Here is a 19,120-nt window from a genome sequence, read left to right on the forward strand (position 1 = left end):
AAAAAATAATATACTTCCTTTAACTTTAGATTTATTTTTATCCTCCATTTAGAATAGAATAACAGAGTTGGAATGGACCTTGGAGGTCTTCTAGTCCAACCCCCTGCTTAGGCAGAAAACCCTACACTACTTCAGACAAATGGTTACCCAACATCATGCAAGTGCGCATGTCCCTGGAAGATGGCTGCTGAGTCTTTCGCTCCAGCTCGACTCCTCCGAAAAATGGCTTAAATGAAAGATATATCTGCCCAGGAGCTCGGCTGAAGGTAAACAAACTCCCCAGAACATCTGTGCCAGCAGTGTAGGGGGAGACTTGTCTCCTCGGAGCTGCTAGGAGCTGTTAGGCAAAGAAAACGCCAACGCTGACACTGCTGCTGTCGGGGAAGCCTTGATTTATTGAAGCCTTGATTTATTGAAGCTCCTGTTGGAGAAGCTTATTCCCGTTGCTGCTTGGAGCCAGACGTTGGAAACTGGTTAGCTAGGGCTACGTGGAGCTGTGTGTGTGTATGCCAGAGATTAAGAGCTGGGCAGTCTGTTCTCTCACCAAGAAACGCTGAAGCTGATATCTGAGCTGCTGCCCCCCCCCTCCTGTTGCTGCTGCTGTTGCTTGCCTGTGCTTCCACTTGTTCCCCTGCTTAGCATGGGCTCTCCACTATCCTGGCCTGTGACCATCTGATTTTGGCCTTTCAACATCCGACCTCCTCTGACCACATTGCCACCCGTCACTGTCCCTGGAATACCAACTCGGACAGCGCCCACTTAATTACAACTCTCAGGACGCCATGGACTGTGCTTTTGTGGTGCATATGTTTTATGAAAGGAGAGATAGAGGATGGCAGAAATATGGAGGGGGAGTTGGCGTCCTAACAACCAACATACCCCCCCCTTCTTCTTCAACCTGTTCCAGCCACCACCAGACTTTGGACCCTTTCAGGCCTATAGGCGAGGGGGAAGAGAAGACATTCCCCTGCATACTATCTATATATCTTCTATGGACCGTTGTTGGCTTCTGTTTTGGATTTTATCCAGCCATTTCAACTCTGAACATTGAGAGCCGACTTTTACCACCTGAACTCGCACTTTAAATTAATCAATTGCGCAATTTTTAATTTCTCCCTTTTCTTTCATCTTTCTCTTCTTTCTTTGTATGGGATACGTATGAGATATGTGTGAGATGAATGAATGGCCCACTTTTATAACCATATTGTTGTAAAATTTTGTGTTTTTTAACTTTCACGTGGGGACTGCTTGGAAGAGTGTATGAGTACGCATGATTCGGAGGACCTGCCGGGAGATGCGGGGGCCACGGGGGTGGTTGAGGGGACTAGAGACACGGGAGAGGGTCGGGGTATTACGGTCGTAACAGGGAGAGGCAGATACGGCGGGGACTTTAGGGCAGGCCATTACCGGGGAAGGAGGGTTCGCTACATTACAGAGATCCCTCCTTCCGGCCCTAGGAGTCCCACTCCGAGACCAGATGGCGTAAGCAGTCAGGACCCTGGTCTCAGGCTGTTGTCGCTAAATGCCAGGTCTGTTGTACATAAAGCTCCTCTCGTCCGGGACTTAATTTTAGATGAGAGGGCAGACCTGGCATGTATTACTGAAACCTGGCTGGGCCCAGAGGGAGGAGTCCCCCTTGTAGAACTGTGCCCAGAAGGATTTCAGGTGCTACATCAGCCGAGAGCCCAGGGAAGGGGTGGGGGTGTGGCCGCTGTTATCCGAGAGTCGTTAGTTCCTCGTAGGGTCCCTGCTCCGGAGATTGTCGGGTGTGAGTCTTTGCTGTTAAAGTTGGACCTCAAGGGTCAAGTGGGTCTGCTGTTAACGTACCTGCCTCCCAACAGCGTTGCAGCAGCCCTCCCCTCGCTCCTCGAGTCGGTAGCCGAGCTGGCAGTTGAGTTCCCTAGGCTGATGGTCCTGGGGGACTTTAATTTGCCGTCGCTCGGTGAAAACTCGGAGGGGGCGCAGGAGTTCATGGCTTCCATGACAGCCATGGGCTTGACCCAAGTAATTCGAGGCCCAACCCATTCGGCGGGACACATGCTTGACCTTGTATTTCTCTCGGAGCAGTGGATTTGTGATCTTGGTCTGAGGGGGAACGACATCATACCCCTGTCGTGGTCAGACCACTGCCTACTGAGGCTCGACTTTCGGAGACCAAACCCCCACTGTAGGGAGGAGGAACCGACCAGGTGGTTCCGCCCCAGGCATCTTATGGAACCGTCAAGGTTCCAGACAGAGCTTGGGGTTATTCCTGACACTTTCGCCCACAGTCCGGTGGAGACTCTGGTTGCTGCGTGGCACTCGGCAGCATCGGAGACCCTCGACCGGATTGCGCCACTGCGGCCCCTCCGAGGCGGCGGATCCCGGAGACCTCCTTGGTTCACCGAGGAACTCCGGGAGATGAAGCGCCGGAGGAGATGCCTAGAGCACCGTTGGAGGTCCGATAAGTCCGAAGCGAACCGAGCAATGGTAACCACCTGCACCAAGGAATACACCAGGGCACTTAGGGCTGCAAAAAGATCCCATATAGCCACCTTGGTTGCGTCCGCTGAGTCCCGCCCGGCCGCCCTGTTTAGGATAACCCGCTCCCTACTGAACAAAAGGGAAGCGGGGGAACCCTTGCAGGGCAGAGCCGAAGAGTATGCCCAATTCTTAGCGGACAAAATTGCTCGGTTTCGGTCGGACTTGGACTCCACCTCTGCAGCTCCAGCCGAGGCACAGGAGGATCAATTTGAACAACTCTGGGTTGAGTTTCAAGACGTTACCCCCGGGGATGTGGACAAGGCCATGAGGGCTGTAAGTACCTCCACCTGTGTACTGGATCCGTGTCCCTCATGGTTAGTTACTAACTGCAGTGAGGTGACACGAGGCTGGATCCAGGCGGTTGTCACCGCCTCACTTTGGGAGGGGAACTTCCCCGCCGCACTGAAAGCGGCGGTGGTGAGACCCCTCCTGAAGAAGCCATCTTTGGATCCAGCTATCCTTAATAATTATCGTCCAGTCTCCAACCTCCCCTTTCTGGGGAAGGTTGTTGAGAAGGTGGTGGCCTTCCAGCTCCAGCGGTCCTTGGAGGAAGCAAACTATCTAGACCCCTTCCAGTCAGGCTTCAGACCCGGTTACAGCACAGAAACCGCTTTGGTCGCATTGACCGATGATCTCTGGAGGGCCAGAGATGGAGGACATTCCTCCATCCTGGTTCTCCTCGACCTCTCAGCGGCTTTCGATACCATCGACCATGGTATCCTTCTGCGACGACTGCGGGAGGTGGGAGTGGGAGGCGCCGTGTTGCGGTGGTTCTCCTCCTACCTCTCGGACAGGTCGCAGTCGGTGTTAGTGGGGGGGCAGAGATCGTCCCCTAGGCCCCTAACTTATGGGGTGCCTCAGGGCTCGGTCTTATCCCCCCTACTATTCAACATCTACATGAAACCGCTGGGTGAGATCATTCGCAGGCACGGGATTAGATACCATCAATATGCGGACGATACTCAACTGTATCTGTCCGCCCCGTGCCAACTCAATGAAGCGGCAGACGTGATGAACCGCGGCCTCGAAGCTGTTATGGACTGGATGAGGGTTAACAAGCTCGTGCTCAACCCAGAAAAGACCGAGTGGCTGTTGTGTTTCCCTCCCAGAGATTCGACCAATATTCCATCACTCAGGCTGGGGGGTCAAATTCTACACCCCTCAGAGAGGGTTCGCAACTTGGGAGTCCTCCTGGACTCACAGCTATCGTTTGACCACCATTTAATGGCTGTGACCAGGGGGGCATTCGCCCAGGTTCGCCTGGTGCGCCAGTTGCGACCCTACCTGAATCGGGAGGCTCTCACAACAGTCACCCGGGCCCTTGTGACCTCTAGGCTGGAATACTGCAACGTGCTCTACATGGGGCTGCCCTTGAAGAGCATCCGGCGACTTCAGCTAGTACAGAATGCGGCCGCGCGAGTGATTGTGGGTGCACCTCGGTTCACCCGCATAACACCTATCCTCCGCGAGCTGCGCTGGCTACCTGTCGATCTCCGGATGCGCTTCAAGGTGCTATTAGTCACCCATAAAGCCCTACATGGCAGTGGATCTGGATACTTGAGAGACCGCCTTCTGCCAATTACATCCCTGCGACCAATAAGATCACATAGATTAGGCCTCCTCCGTATACCATCGGCCAGCCAGTGTCGGCTGGCAACTACAAGGAGGAGGGCCTTCTCAGTAGTAGCCCCGACCCTTTGGAACGAGCTCCCCGTAGAGATTCGCACCCTCGCCACCGTCCAGGCCTTCCGCACAGCCTTGAAGAACTGGCTCGCCCGTCAGGCCTGGGGACAAGGATAGTTCCCCTCCCGAATGATGAATGTATGTTGTTTATTATTTTATTATATGTCTTATCTTAATGTCTGTATTTCCCCTTCCCCGATTTTATGTGAGCCGCCCTGAGTCCCCTCAGGGAAAAGGGCGGCCTACAAATATTAATAAAATCTCAAATCTCAAAAAAATCTTCTTAAAAATGAATGTTGGAGCATTCACAACTTCTGGAGGCAAGTGCGCATTTATCAGCGCGCTTCTGTGGTCATGATTTCGTCCTCGCTGTTTTCTCGCCGTGGTTTTGTCGGTGCGCTTTTGACATGCGCGCATTTCATGGATCACGAACATATATTTACTATATTAAACATATATTTACTATGAAGCTATGTGTGGAATAGAATTACCTTTTTCCTAGCTATATCCTGCAGTTAATCCATGTCATTCCCCCAGCTATCATATTAAACCCAGATACCATTTCCAAGTCTTAGATACTATAAAAAGATATGATAAACATGTTTTCCTCATCGTTTTTGATGCACCTGATGCCATGGAAGTTACAGCCCTCTTGAGATGGTAATTCCTGCCATTATCATAAAGTGCTGTGATTTATCTTCTATTCTGGAAAGACTGAGGACGCTTTTTGAGACTGTAGCCCTTTTGTAATGCAGACACCCCTTCTACCTCTGAGGGATACACTAGGCCTTACACCCAGTCGCAGGACTGACATCATTCAGAAGTCTGGAAAGCACTAAGTATGATGATGGGTACTAGACTGAGATAAAGGTTTTGAGGTTAAGAGAAGGTACTTCTTCATCCTTGCAGATGTCAAAGCGCTTCCTTTTTCAGCTATTCTTAGTTCTTCCACAAATAGAGGGGAAAGCTCTTCCTAACTCATGTAGTGTGAATTATTCTCTTCCTATTAAACATGAGTATTATCAGCCTGGAGACTTCATCATTGGTGCAATCTTTACTCAGCTCTTCATGCCTGCCTTCAATCCATCATCCTTCACTGAGAATCCCCTGACAATGGTTGAAGACCTGTATACGTAAGGAAACCAAATTTTTATTGTCCTCTCTAATAAAAAAAAGATTGAATGATCACCCTAAATAGATAAGAAAAACCAACGAATGTGGAGTTATGCTTTTTAATGAAAAATGGAGTTCATCTTGCTCAGATAAACAAAGACATCAATGAATGAAGCCTTGCCTAAATGAAAAAAATGACTTTTTTTCAAGGAAGGGAGAGAGGGAGGGGGAGGGAGAGAGGGAGGGAATAGATAAGAAAATCAAAGAATAGGATAGGAAGTGAGAGAAGGAAGGAGAGGAGATGGGAAGGAGAAAAGGGAAGGGGAAGTTTTTCTTAAAAATTAGTACAAATACGTCAGAAAAACTCACTCTATATTTTGCCCTCAGTTTTGACCTTGGCATGTGGTGAGGAGCCGAGGTGGCGCAGTGGTTAAATGCAGCACTGCAGGCTACTCCAGCTGACTGCAGTTCTGCAGTTCGGCTGTTCAAATCTCACCGGCTCAGGGTTGACTCAGCCTTCCATCCTTCCGAGGTGGGTAAAATGAGGATGCGGATTGTTTTGGGGGGCAATATGCTGACTCTGTAAACTGCTTAGAGAGGGCTGAAAGCCCTATGAAGCGGTATAAGTCTAACTGCTATTGCTATTTTTCTGCTGGTGGATTGCTTGCTACTTCCATTTAACATAATAACAGAGTTCAAACAGACTTTGGAGGTCTTCTAGTCCAACCCTGTGCTCAGGCAGGAATTTTAATGAGATCAATTTCCAATTCTGATCCCTGTTGTCACCATGCCCAATCCTGCTATTTTTATAACAATCTCAAATATAAGGGATTGTCACACCTTTCCCTTTTGAGCCCTCAATTCCCTTAACATGACACATTCCATTATATCTTTCCTGTTGTCCAAGGCATTCATCCCTCATCTTCTCCTATTTCCACGACAGCCTGTCCTGAAAGTTTCTTTCAGGTTTTGGAAATGTATTTTTATCACTTCAATTTTCAAAATGACTTTCATTTCTATCCATAGCTCCTCACTTTGCCTTTTATATAAATTAATAATACAAAATCAATACTGTATTTTCATCTTATATTCTGAAGTTATGTCCTCTAGGTTAAATCTTGCTGCTTCACGGTATTTTCTAACATATCCTAACTGATTGGATAACATTCCTTCATTTAGTTAAACAACATTTAAGGAAGAATAGAATACAGTTCCGTAAGGAGCCCCACTGATCCTTAGCAAACCTTTTTTCTTTCTTTCTTTCTTTCCTTCCTTTCTTCCTTCCTTCCTTCCCGCTTTCTTTCTTTATTTCCTTCTTTCCTTCCTTCCTTCTCTCCCTCCCTTTCCTTCCTTCCTTCCTTCCTCAGAAGTCTGAAGATATGTTTCGAGATACATTTTTTTAAAAATGCAAAAATAGCAATGGCACTTAGACTTACAGTATATACTGCTTCACAGTGCTTTACAGCCATCTCTAAGTGGTTTACAGAGTCAGCATTTTGCCCCCAACAATCTGGGTCCTCATTTTACTAATCTCAGAAGGATGTTTTGTTGCTTCACAGTATTTTCTAAGGTATCCTAACTGATTGGATAACACTCCTTCATTTGGTTAAACAACATTTAAGAAAGAATAGAATACAGTTCAGTAAGGAGCTCATTTGATCCTTAGCACACCTTTCTTTATTTCCTTCTTTCCTTCCTTCCTTCTCTCCCTCCCTTTCCTTCCTTCCTTCCTCCTTCCTTCCTTCCTTCCTCCTTCCTTCCTTCCTTCCTCCTTCCTTCCTTCCTCAGAAGTCTGAAGATATGTTTCAAGATACATTTTTTAAAGGCAATGGCACATAGACTTACAGTATATACTGCTTCACAGTGCTCTACAGCCATCTCTAAGCGGTTGACAGTCAGCATTTTGCCCCCAACAATCTGGGTCCTCGTTTTACTAATCTCTGAAGGATGGAAGGCTGAGCCAATCTCAAGCCAGTCAGGATCAAAGGAATCAAATACTTGGCAATGTGAGCCTGCAATACTGCATTCTAACCACCGTGCCACCCCAGTTCTAGACAAGTTCTAGCTGCAACTATTTTGCTCTAAGTTTGTCCCATTATGAGTGTTAAACAGGAGCGTGATTCCAGCAAGTGTACAAGATTTTATGTACAGACACAATGTTCTTCTTGTTCTAGCACAGTGCCCAAGAATTATCAGCATGTCCTATCAATGGTATTTGCTGTGAATGAGATCAATGAGAACCTGGAACTTCTACCCAACATCACTTTGGGGTTCCAGATCTATGAAAGTTACTTCAGTGCCCGCATGGCTAATCAAAATACTCTGAACCTTGTATCTGGCCATAAGAAGACTGTCGCCAATTACAAATGTGATGTTGAAAAGAATCTGATTGCAGCCATTGGGGGCCTTGATTCTGAAATCACTCTACACATGGCCTCCATTTTAACTCTTTACAAAATTTCCCAGGTAAGACGAGGTGAGATATTTTAGGATTTTATCAGTCAAAGAAAATAACCAGTGTGAAAATGAAAAAGTCCACTTGAAAGTAACCAGAGTGTAATAAGTTGAAAGTAATATTATTATGGTAATTCCATTTTTATTTGTTTATTTGTTTGATAGGGAGATTTGACAGAGATTAAAAAATACAAAAAGTCTGAATCTTTAGCTGAAGAATAAGCTCTTTTAAACTGATGCTGATGCAAGGAAGATGTTAACCCACTTTGCTTCAAAGAATTAGAAAAGAATCCTGATTATTGAAACAATCCAATTTGAAGTGGTTAATTTAAAATGTAGACACTCACTCCTGGAAGTATTTAGACAATTTTGTTAGATCTCAAAAACTAAACAGAATTGGACCTTGTCAATGTTTGGGTGAGAAATTGTCAAACTATACAAGGCAGGAGTGAAATGCTCCGAAATCTGCTACTGGTTTGATTTGTGTTCATGCGTGCTGCAGGAGCTAAGAAGCCTGAAGGGGGAAACAGCTGTGCCGTGCGATTTAGATTCACTAGAAAGCAGGAATGCTTTCTAGCGAATATAATTGGCACAGCACAGCTGATTGTCAGAACTGATTATTCGCACAGCACAGCTGATTATCGGAACTTTTTAAAAACTTTTTTTAGAATTTTTTTACTATCAAATTGCCCAAACCGGTAATAAAAAATGCTTTAAAAAGTAATTAAAAAAACAGTTCTGATGATCAGCTCTGTGACAATCAGCTGTGCCACATGATTTCCAGTGAATATAAATCACATGGCACAGCTGATTCTCGCACAGCTGACTGTTGTTTGCTCGAACCTGTAGCATTTTTTTTTAATTTCACCCCTGATGCAAGGGCTGTAGGCTACTTTAGAAGATACTATCCACTCATCTCTCTTTCTCTTTATCTATCTCACTATCTATCTACCTACCAAACTCTTGAAATAAGGGAAATGATAAAACTTACTTACTTACTTACTTACTTACTTACTTACTTACTTACTTACTTACTTACTTACTTTCTACCATACCATACTATACTATACCAAATATTTTTGTTAGTATCAGTAAATGACGATCTGGAGCATTTAAAAGATGTTATCTTCAAGTAAGGATACTAAATATTAATAAGATGTTTTTCTAAGCATGTTTGGTAGAGATGGGGAAAACAATGCCTAATCTTAAGAATTATATTATACAATAAATATATATAGCTCTCCCCTGCAATTCCAGGTGCAATATCACAATATAGATTTCTTTCTTTGTCTTTACAAAAATAGTTTCTATACAAAGGTGTGCAGTATTTGGATTTGAAGCAAACAAGGATATTTCAGATCCAGCATGACCACCCTTGCTGAATGATGGGTTGTTCCTTAAGGAAACAGTCTATTTTAGGCCTGAATAGCAATAGCAATAGCACTTAGATCTATATGCTGCTTCATGGTGCTTTTACAGCCTTCTCTAAGTGGTTTACAGAGTCAGCATATTGCCCTCAACAGTCTGGGTCCTCATTTCACCCCCCTTGGAAGGATGGAAGGCTGAGTCAACCTTGAGCCACTCAGATCAAACTACTGGAGTGAGCAGTGAGTTAGCCCTGCACTACTGCATTCTAACCGCTATGCCACCACAGCTCTTCAGCAACCTTCTATTCACAAGTCTTACTAAATTATAAAATTCACTATCATAAGATTTAAGATTAGCTACCAGCATTAAGGGATTAGATAAACTGATGGAGAATATCTGCTATTAAGTACTTCTTGACCTGATGGCTATAGAAATAAGACAATTCTTTACTTGTCCAAGTGCGATTAAACACTAGAAACTAGAATTTAGGAATTCTGGGGATTAAAATGATTTAAAAGGAAAAAGTAAAGAAATTATCATGAAATCTAGTAGGAAAAACAAATCTCTAAGTCCCTCAAAGTGAAACAAATGCTATTGTTCTCATTCCCCCTCCATTTGGGAACCCAATATTAAAGATATTTTTTAGGTACAGTTTTTTGGGCACAATACAATCAGAATAAAAGATTAAAATGGGATGACACCTGTTGTGAATTGTTGACTATATTCCACCTTTTCTAGAATTTCACATTCCTTCTGTTCCCACCCCAATGAGGTAGATTGACTGAAAAAGAACAATTGACCCAAAGCTACCAATGAATATTGGTTATTGAGTAGGAATTAAACCTATATCTCTTCAGTGCCAGTCCAACATCTTAGTGACCACATCATATTTGCCTTCATTGACTTTATTCAAAAATCTGAAATACTTGAAAATAAGAAAAAAAATACATGGATGTCAAACAAATGCATGAAATCTGCTAACCCGAGGATGAACATCTCTCTAATCTTTTCTAGGTCACCTATAGCTTCTTTTCTCCAGCAGTAAGAGAAAAATTCCAACTTGCTTTCTTATACCAGATGATTCCTAGTGAAATGTATCAGTTGAATGGACTTGTCCAGCTTCTGTTATATTTTCAATGGAAATGGGTTGGGATCATTGCCTTAGGTGATGAGAAAGGAGAAATATTTGTGCAGACCTTAACACATCTGCTTTTCGAGAGAGAAATCTGTATAGCCTTCACAGAGAGAACCCCTAAACATGAGTATTTTTTTCAGCTGGACAAACTGGTCAATCAATTAAAGAATATAGTTCTGACTCTCCATCGGTCAAATGCCAGTGTAGTTATTGCAAAGGCAGATACGCAGGCCATGCTGGATATTCATTGGTTGGAGTTTATGGTTGACAATTTTGAGTTACATGATGTTGACAAAGTGTGGGTTGTGACTGCTCCTTGGGATTTCTCATCTGAAGCATTTCACAGACAGGTAAAAATACAGATCTTCCACGGAGCCTTATCATTTGCAATTCACTCCAAGGAGGTGAGGGATTTCCAAAATTTCCTTCATAAACTGAATCCGCGTTCTGAAGTCGACAGCTTTGTCAAGCTTTTCTGGGAACAGGCGTTTGACTGTGTATTTGAAGATGCAGGTGGAGGGGAGAATCAATTGACATCCTGCACTGGAGATGAGCAGCTGGAGAACATCCCTGGGCCTCTTTTTGAAATGCAAATGACAGGTCAAAGCTACAGCATCTACAATGCAATATATGCTGTGGCTCATGCTTTCCATGCTATGTTTTCATCCAGAATTAAATACAGATTGGGGATCAATGAACACTATGTTGAGTCTTCAAAACTACAACATTTTCGGGTAATGGCCTCCACAGTAGCAAAGCCTATCTTTTTTATGAGTAGATAGAAATGTAGGATGTAGAATACGTGTTATTCCTACCAAAGCAGGACTACGGTTCTCTCATTAAACTCTGAAGATTTTGGTTACCCACCAAATCATTATACAAAAGGCAGTTGAATAGACACCTGATCATTTGAGCATGGAGAAGCTAGCCAAACTGAAAGGGGCTGAAAAACAGGGATTCTCTGTCTACTGTTTCTCTGCAACATCCTTTCTTTCAAAGCTAATTCCCTTTATGAGTTTATACAGTAGTGGGAAGAAAAGCAATTAATGCTAAAATCAATTCATTTGCATTTCTAGACAAGGCATCTACAAAAATCTGCAAATGCCATCAAAATAACATATGGATCTCAAGGTCATCATACTCCTTAATTTGTGTCATGACATCTAGTGCAAATGTGTTGTTGTTTTTTAAAGGATAGTGGGGAATAGACAATTTGGCACAAATAGGACAGCAAGTCATTACAAGGGAACAGAGATGAATAATTTAATGATTCTACCCCTTTTCAGAGGCCTTGTCAGCAATTAGATCTTGAAAAAGATATTCAATCCCTCAATGAACCTACTATTATTCCCCAATAAGTCCTAGCTGATGCAAAATAAAACAGAGTGAATCCACTGTTTGATCATGGATGAGAAAGAAACTTGTGTATAATAAAGCATGAAAGAAAAGTAGGCACTCTACCAATAGCTTGCTGCTTAACCGTTTTCAGACAGAGAACACAGAACTAGTTTTGGAGCTGTTGTCAAGACACCTGATCTTGTGTATCAGTGTTTAATTGCTCAGGTTGCTCATTTCAATTATTATTGCTACTTTTCTCCTTTGTTCTTCTAAGCTGTAAATTTATCTGCTTATTAGTGCTTTGATTTTCAGTGGGCGTATATATTGCAAACCGTTGAGATGTTTTGAGAGTGGGTGGTAGATATAGTTCAGAAATAAACAGGTAAAGACGATTTGGTGAAACCTACCCTTGGCTTTCTTCACCTAAAGATCCACCCTTTTCTGAAGAAGATCTCGTTTAACAACAGTGCAGGAGACACCTTGTTTTTTAATGAGAATGGTGAATTAGTAGACGGATTTGATATTGTCAACTGGATAACTTTTCCAAACCAATCTTTCTTAAAAGTGAAAGTCGGGAAAATGGATCCTCAAGCTCCATGGGACAAACAGTTGTCTATCAATGAGAAGATCATTACCTGGCATTATACATTTGGAGAGGTAGGACTAAACACCAAGATTTAAAGTTTATATATTCATTAAACTTCATACATATTTGGGTCCCATTCAGTGGTAGATTGCCATTTTTTTTTACTACTGGTTCACTTCCATGCATGATGGAAGTGAACCAGGTGGGTGGATGGAGCCTCCCTCCACCACTACTACTGGTTTGCCCAATCCAGGCCGCACCGGGAGCAATCCACCTCTGGTCCCATTCATCCTCATTAAGGGTCAACTGTGCGAATTGTAAGGAACATATTTCCCCATTTCATAATTCTTTGCGGCCCTCCTCTGATCGGTTAGGTCAAATAACAAAATATCATTACAGAACTAAATGACAGACAGAAAAGACCATGAGTTGAATGAAGAGCCAAGAAGGAGCACAAAAGAAGTAATTTGGTAGAAGGTACCTTAGATAAAAGTAAGTGTGGAGCAAACATGTTGTAAATCATCAGGTTAAAGGCCAGAGATAGCATATTAATATCCAATTGAATTGAATCCTTTATTGCTTACATGTAATAGACAGAATCTTGCCAAATTAAAGCTGTTTTTAACCTATTAGATATATCATGAGAGAGTCTAGGGTGTGTTTACTTGAACATCCCCTATGCAAGTCAGGACTTAATCCAGGCCTCTCGCTGAGAAAACTTTGTGTTGCCATAACTCACTCACTCACTCACTCACTCTCTCTCTCTCTCTCTCACACACACACACACACACACACACACACACACTGTGCACGTTCCATTACACCAGTTGCCTCATGAGTCCATTTCCTAAACGATGGACTATAGCACTATCTTTGAAGAAAAAGTTTGTGAATAAATCAAGCGAAAGTGTTAGAAGTATGATATTGGATGAAGCGTTTGAACTAAAATTTGATAAAACCAGATTCAAATCCACTCTCAACCATGAGTGACTTGGAGACAGACACTATTTTCTGGTATATAATTCTGTATGACACTTTAAAGGCAGAAATATAAATGTAAGAAATAACAGAAAGTGTTTCAAGCTATCTAGTCCTTGGGGTTACAGAAATTTGTCAAAAAGATGTTAATTACATATTCAGAGGAATAGCTATTGAAATCTCAAAACCAAAGATGGCTTGGGGGGGGGGGGAGAGAGCAAAAATGTCCATAATGTCTATTTATGTTCTCAATCATCCAGGTCATGGTTGTCCCAAAGAAGCTTCTTGGATAAGAAGCCAAAAATTTCAAAGAAAAAAAAGCCAAGAAAATCTTGTTTCCTTTGGGGTGGGGGCAACAATTTGGGGACAATGAAAGTCCATAGATATGTCAATAAGGAAGTTTTCAGATATTGTTGAAAACCTTAGGAATTTATGCTGGTATCTCTTTATCAGCTTCCTTACAAGACAGGATAGAGATAAGGCTGCCGAGAGGATTATTAAGTGCTGGAACAAGACTAATAGGAGCCCCATCATCTACACCATTCATAAACTGAAATGAAATATAAAAGATATTCATAAATGAAATGAAACTAAACTTGCAAACTTAAATAAATAAGTAATGAAATTAAGATTCAGTAAATTACGTAAATAACTGTCCACTGAGTTTCAGATTAATAAAGGTTATGTCAAACAAGTTTGCAAAACCAGGGGTGGGTTCCTGCCAGTTCTAACCTCTTCTGCAGAAGAGGTTCCACAAATCTACACTGCCGTTTAGAACCGGTTCCAGCTCCCTCCCCCCACCTGTCCGCACATCATCAAGATGAAGAGCGAGAGGTGGAATTCTGGGAGTTGAAGTCCACAAGTCTTAAAGCTGTCAAGTTTGAATACCCTTGGGGGTTTTTTTCTAAAGGGTTAGGGGTGCAAGGGTCTTGTAACTTGACAGCTTTAAGACTTGCGTGCTTCAAATGCCAACATCTAGAGCCAACATTTTGGTTGCTAAGCAAGAGCATTGTTAAGTGAGTTTCACCACATTTTACAAGTTGGCCATGCCCACCCAGTCCCATGGCCACAAGCCACTCCCACCCGGTCACATGGCCGGCAAGCCACTCCCACCCGGTCACATGGCCAGCAAGCCACTCCCACAAAGCAGGCCACACCTACAGAAGAGGTTCTAAAAAAATTTGAAACCCACCACTGTGCAAGACGGTTTTGCTAGACGCATAAAGTATAGAGCATGAAGTATGTATCCAATATTGTTTTGCTTTTCTTTTTAAAAATTTGGCTTTGTAATTTTTTTTTAAAAAAAACTCACTTTCTAGGTCCCCTTTGAGCTCCATGGGCCACAGAACAATGTACCGGCTTCATCCCCCTCTCCTCAGGCCTGGGTAGAGAAAGCTAGAAGGGAGTATTCAATCAGTGTTTCTTCTATCCATAGCATCTTGTAGAATTTAAGTACTTGCTATCTGGGAAGCTAAGATTCTCTTTCTTCATGGGTTAGCAATATTTTGGGCACAAAATCACCCTAATGTTCATGATGATTTGATTTGAGTACAACACACCCAGTTGAGGCGTAAATTGTGTGACTAAAATGGGTTCTTCTTTACCATGGACAGGTTGTGCCCTTGTCCCTGTGCAACCCCCAGTGCCTCCCTGGCTATAGCAGACAAAGCAAAGAAGGGAAACCATTTTGTTGCTATGGTTGTGCTGAATGTCCATCGGGAAAGATTTCTAACAAGACAGGTAGGGAACATCACGTTGTAAACAACAAACAAAACATATATGTCTTCAATTTAGTTTTATTGTATGGCAGGATGGAAGAGGAAGATATACCAATACTTCCCATTAGCAATAGCAATAGCAGTTAGACTTATATACCGCTTCATAGGGCTTTCAGCACTCTCTAAGCGGTTTACAGAGTCGGCATATTGCCCCCACAATCTGGCTCCTCATTTTACCCACCTCGGAAGGATGGAAGGCTGAGTCAACCCTGAGCCAGTGAGATTTGAACCACCGAGCTGCAGAACTAGCAGTCAGCTGAAGTGGCTGCAGTACTGCACCCTAACCACTGCGCCACCTCGCTCTTGTGCTACACATTTGATATGAGTTATAAGAATGTATGGTGCAAAAATCATTCATAAATAATCAAAGTTCATTCTGCTTCTGTACCTGAAAAATGATGGCTGAATTTGGAGCTGGAAGTGATCTCTCTTCCCAATTGGCCGCCATATTCAGGAATATGAAAAGAAAAGAGGGCTGTGAAAATATCCACAGACCCCTCACATTCTGGACATAAATTGTTTCAACTTCTACCCACAAAACAACACTATAGGGCACTACACATCAGAACAATCACACACAAGGACAGTTTTTTTCCCGAATGCCATCACTCTGCTTAACAACTAATTCCCACAACACTATCAATAATTTACTACGACTATATTACTATTATTATTCTCTTCCTTCCTAGTATCTATCTCTCCCCACTTATGACTAAAACCGTGTTGCTAGCATCTTTCAATTTATATTGTCTGATTAAACAAAATGTAGGCTAAAAATCTACAAGATAAATTAAGTGACTGGCTTGAATCTGAAGATACTTTGATGAAGGAACAGGCAGAGTTTAGAGCAGGCTGATCAATGTTAGAACATCCTAGAGAGCTACAATACCTACTGAAAAAGTGTACCAACAAATCTGAGCAATCCTTTTATTTACTGACTTTAGGTCAGTTTTCGACACCATATTTAAATCTAAACTGTGATATAAATTTGAATACACTACAATTGACAAACTCTTGCTTCTGCTGCTCATTAATGTTCATGAAAACATAAGATTGAATCCCGTGTGCAATAACCAAGGATATATCGCTAAGGAAATAGCTGTAAGGGCATACGTTGGACAGAGATATGCATTGGCTCCAGAATTATTTATTATATAATTTCATTGGTTCTTAACTTAAATGACTGTTTCTCATCCTCCCAAATTTATTTATGCACTTACCTAAACTACGTCACATAATCACCCAAACTATGTAACTCTGAACAGTGCGCAAAAGACAAAAAACCTGGAATAATTGGAATTGAATAACATAAGACATCAAAGCATATCAAGCAATAAAATGATAAAGAAAAATGAAAACTTCTATAACCCACACATTGGGAATTCCAATCAACTAGATCCAAATCCTAGGCGGGGGGAGGTGTCACATCTTATCTACCCTTCTAAAGACCTGTAGGATTGGAGCCAACCAGTGGTGGGATTCAATATTTTTTACTACTGGTTCTGTGGGCGTGGCTTGGTGGGTATGGCATGGCTTGGTGGGTGTGGCTTGATGAGCATGGCAGAGGAAGGATACTGTAAAATATCAATTTCCTCCTGATCAGCTGGGACTTAGGAAGCAAAGAATTGATGGGGCGGGGCCAGCCAGAGGTGGTATTTACCAGTTCTCCAAACTACTCAAAATTTACCCTACCAGTTCTCCAGAACTGGTCAGAACCTGCTGAATACCACCTCTGGAACCAACCATTCATCCATGTGGTGAAAATTCCCTATTGACTCTTTATGATGACCTGATGTAACTGTTACAAATTATATAATTTGCTTCTTTGCTTTGTGACATCATCATAGTTTATCTAAATACACTGAATCATCATTTAAGCAGTGATGGCATAATGCACCAGGCTACTTTCATTTTGTGGTTCAGTGTGCCCTGTAATCAGAGGTCACAGTCAATAGAACACTGGGAGGATGAAAAAACTAGTAGCTAAAATGTTAAATTAAATGCTTTCAAGTTTTATTAATAGTAGTTCCTATCTCAACTGCTCTAGAATTCAGATTCTGGTTAGTAGAATTCATTTTTTTCGATGCCATGGAGATGTTTAAAATTATAGCGCAAGGCATAAAGGGTTGGAAATGTTCTTCAATGAAAACTGGATTCGTGTTTTGTGTTGTGTTTCAACCAGTTACTAACTAACTAATTGCCAACTGCAACCAAATGATCCATTAAAAACCAGTTTGGGAATTTCAGGAAAAGCTGATCAGAGGGATTCCACTTGCAAGGTTATGTCCTAAACTAAAGGAATACTTTGGAAGTGCCCTAATAATTAACTGCATTGTATTATAACTAATAACATTGCATCATGGTATGAGAAAATATAGATCAAATCTACAAGGCCGTTGGCCCCTTCTCGTGAATTTTATGTTTTCTCTGTTTCTTTCCCTTTCTCCAAGATATGAATGACTGCTTCAGATGCCCTGAAGATCAATATCCTAACAAAGAAAAAATCCAATGCCTTTCCAAGGAACTAAATTACCTGAGTTATGTTGATCCTTTAGGCACGGGTTTGTCTGTTATGGCTCTTGCTCTTTCTTCAACCACAGTCTTGGTGCTTGGAATCTTTATTAAGCACAGGAAGACTCCAATTGTCAAAGCAAACAACCAAACTCTCACTTACGTTCTCCTTATTTCACTCCTTCTCTGCTTTTTCTGTTCTCTGTTATTCATCGGCTGCCCTCAGTCACTGACTTGCCTTTTCCGACAAACTACATTTGGGATCATCTTCTCAATGGCTGTTTCTTCTGTCCTAGCTAAAACAACTATAGTGGTTCTTGCTTTCATGGCTACTAAACCAGGAGCTGGAATAAGGAAATGGGTGGGGAAAAGATTTGCATCTGCTATTGTTTTGTGTGGCTCACTTATTCAAACAAGTATTTGCGTGATATGGCTGGGTACTGATCCTCCATTTCTAAATTTAGATATGACAACTCTGCCTGAAGAAATTGTATTGGAATGCAATGAAGGATCAGGAAACATGTTTTACTACATTCTGGGCTATATGGGTTTTCTGGCTCTCATCAGCTTCATGGTAGCCTTCTTTGCTCGGAAACTGCCAGACACATTTAATGAAGCCAAATTTATCACCTTCAGCATGTTGGTCTTTTGCAGTGTCTGGTTGTCTTTTGTCCCAACTTATCTAAATACCAAAGGGAAATATATGGTGGCTGTGGAGATCTTCTCCATCTTGGCTTCCAGCACTGGATTACTGGGTTGCATCTTTGCTCCAAAATGTTATATCATCATTTTGAGGCCTGACCTTAATAGCAAAGGACAATTAATAAGAAACAAGGAGGAAAATAGCTTTTGAAGTCTGTACCTGTATAATGCAGCAAAGCTGAATACAATCTGAGAAATAAATACTTTCTACCTATTCTTATGCATTTCTAGGCCAGCCTTTCTTACTTATTTTCGCCATCCTACCAATGTCTCATCCAGATGTGGTGTTCAGCAGGTTCTGACCAGTTCTGGAGAACCAGTAGTGGAAATTTTGAGTATTTCAGAGAACCACTTCTGACTGGCACTGCCCCCATCTATTCTCTGCCACCCATGTCCTAGCTGATCAGGAGGAAATGGGGATTTTGCAGTATCCTTCCCCTGGAGTAGGGCGGGGATGGAGACTTTACAGCATCCTTTCCTTCCCATGCCCACCAAGCCACGCCCACCAAGCCATGCCCACAGAACCAATAATAAAATAATTGAATCCCAATTAAGGTCAATCTAGCCCTTCTATCCATCTGGTGAAGGAAATTTTGCCTTTTAATAAAAAGTTATAATAATCAATAATAAAAGTACCATACTCTTCTGATTCCCCCGCCGCTCCACCTCGCGGTCTAACAAAGCTCTCTTCTCACAATGTCTGGAAATTAGAATTTTTAATAAAGCCTTTTAATAACTGATCAGACTTACTTACTTACGAATTTGGATTCGTTTATTTAATTTTAACTAGGGTTAAATATTTGGCTACCTATGCCAGGGTTCCAAGTTATACCCCCAACAAAAGAAGACTCCAAGGCTTGAGTTTCCTCACAGTTCCACATTAGATATGGCATCTTGGCACATCTTGGAAAACCCAAATCTGAAAGTTTCCAGGTTTCCCCCCACAAAAGA

The 19,120-nt window shown here is 42.3% G+C and overlaps 1 protein-coding gene across 1 annotated transcript; it reads left to right on the forward strand.

Annotated features, from left to right (window-relative positions):
- The first annotated feature begins 7,416 nt into the window (after positions 1-7,416).
- On the forward strand, positions 7,417-18,320 carry LOC116521838 (vomeronasal type-2 receptor 26-like). The gene is made up of 5 exons (XM_032236488.1): positions 7,417-7,785; positions 10,156-11,010; positions 12,044-12,271; positions 14,792-14,918; positions 17,407-18,320. Exons 1-5 carry the CDS (start codon positions 7,417-7,419, stop codon positions 18,318-18,320), a joined length of 2,493 nt encoding a protein of 830 aa, XP_032092379.1.
- Positions 18,321-19,120: the final 800 nt, after the last annotated feature.

The sequence above is a fragment of the Thamnophis elegans genome, chromosome Z (assembly GCF_009769535.1).
Source record: "Thamnophis elegans isolate rThaEle1 chromosome Z, rThaEle1.pri, whole genome shotgun sequence".
In the NCBI taxonomy this organism is placed as follows: Eukaryota; Metazoa; Chordata; class Lepidosauria; order Squamata; family Colubridae; genus Thamnophis; species Thamnophis elegans.

Excerpts from the sequence above, each read along its gene's own strand:
- LOC116521838 (XM_032236488.1), top strand. The coding sequence starts at position 7,417 with ATGAGTGTTAAACAGGAGCGTGATTCCAGCAAGTGTACAAGATTTTAT. Across the intron at positions 7,786-10,155 it reads CTCTTTACAAAATTTCCCAG|GTCACCTATAGCTTCTTTTC; the intron begins GTAAGACGAGGT and ends AATCTTTTCTAG. Across the intron at positions 12,272-14,791 it reads GGCATTATACATTTGGAGAG|GTTGTGCCCTTGTCCCTGTG; the intron begins GTAGGACTAAAC and ends TACCATGGACAG.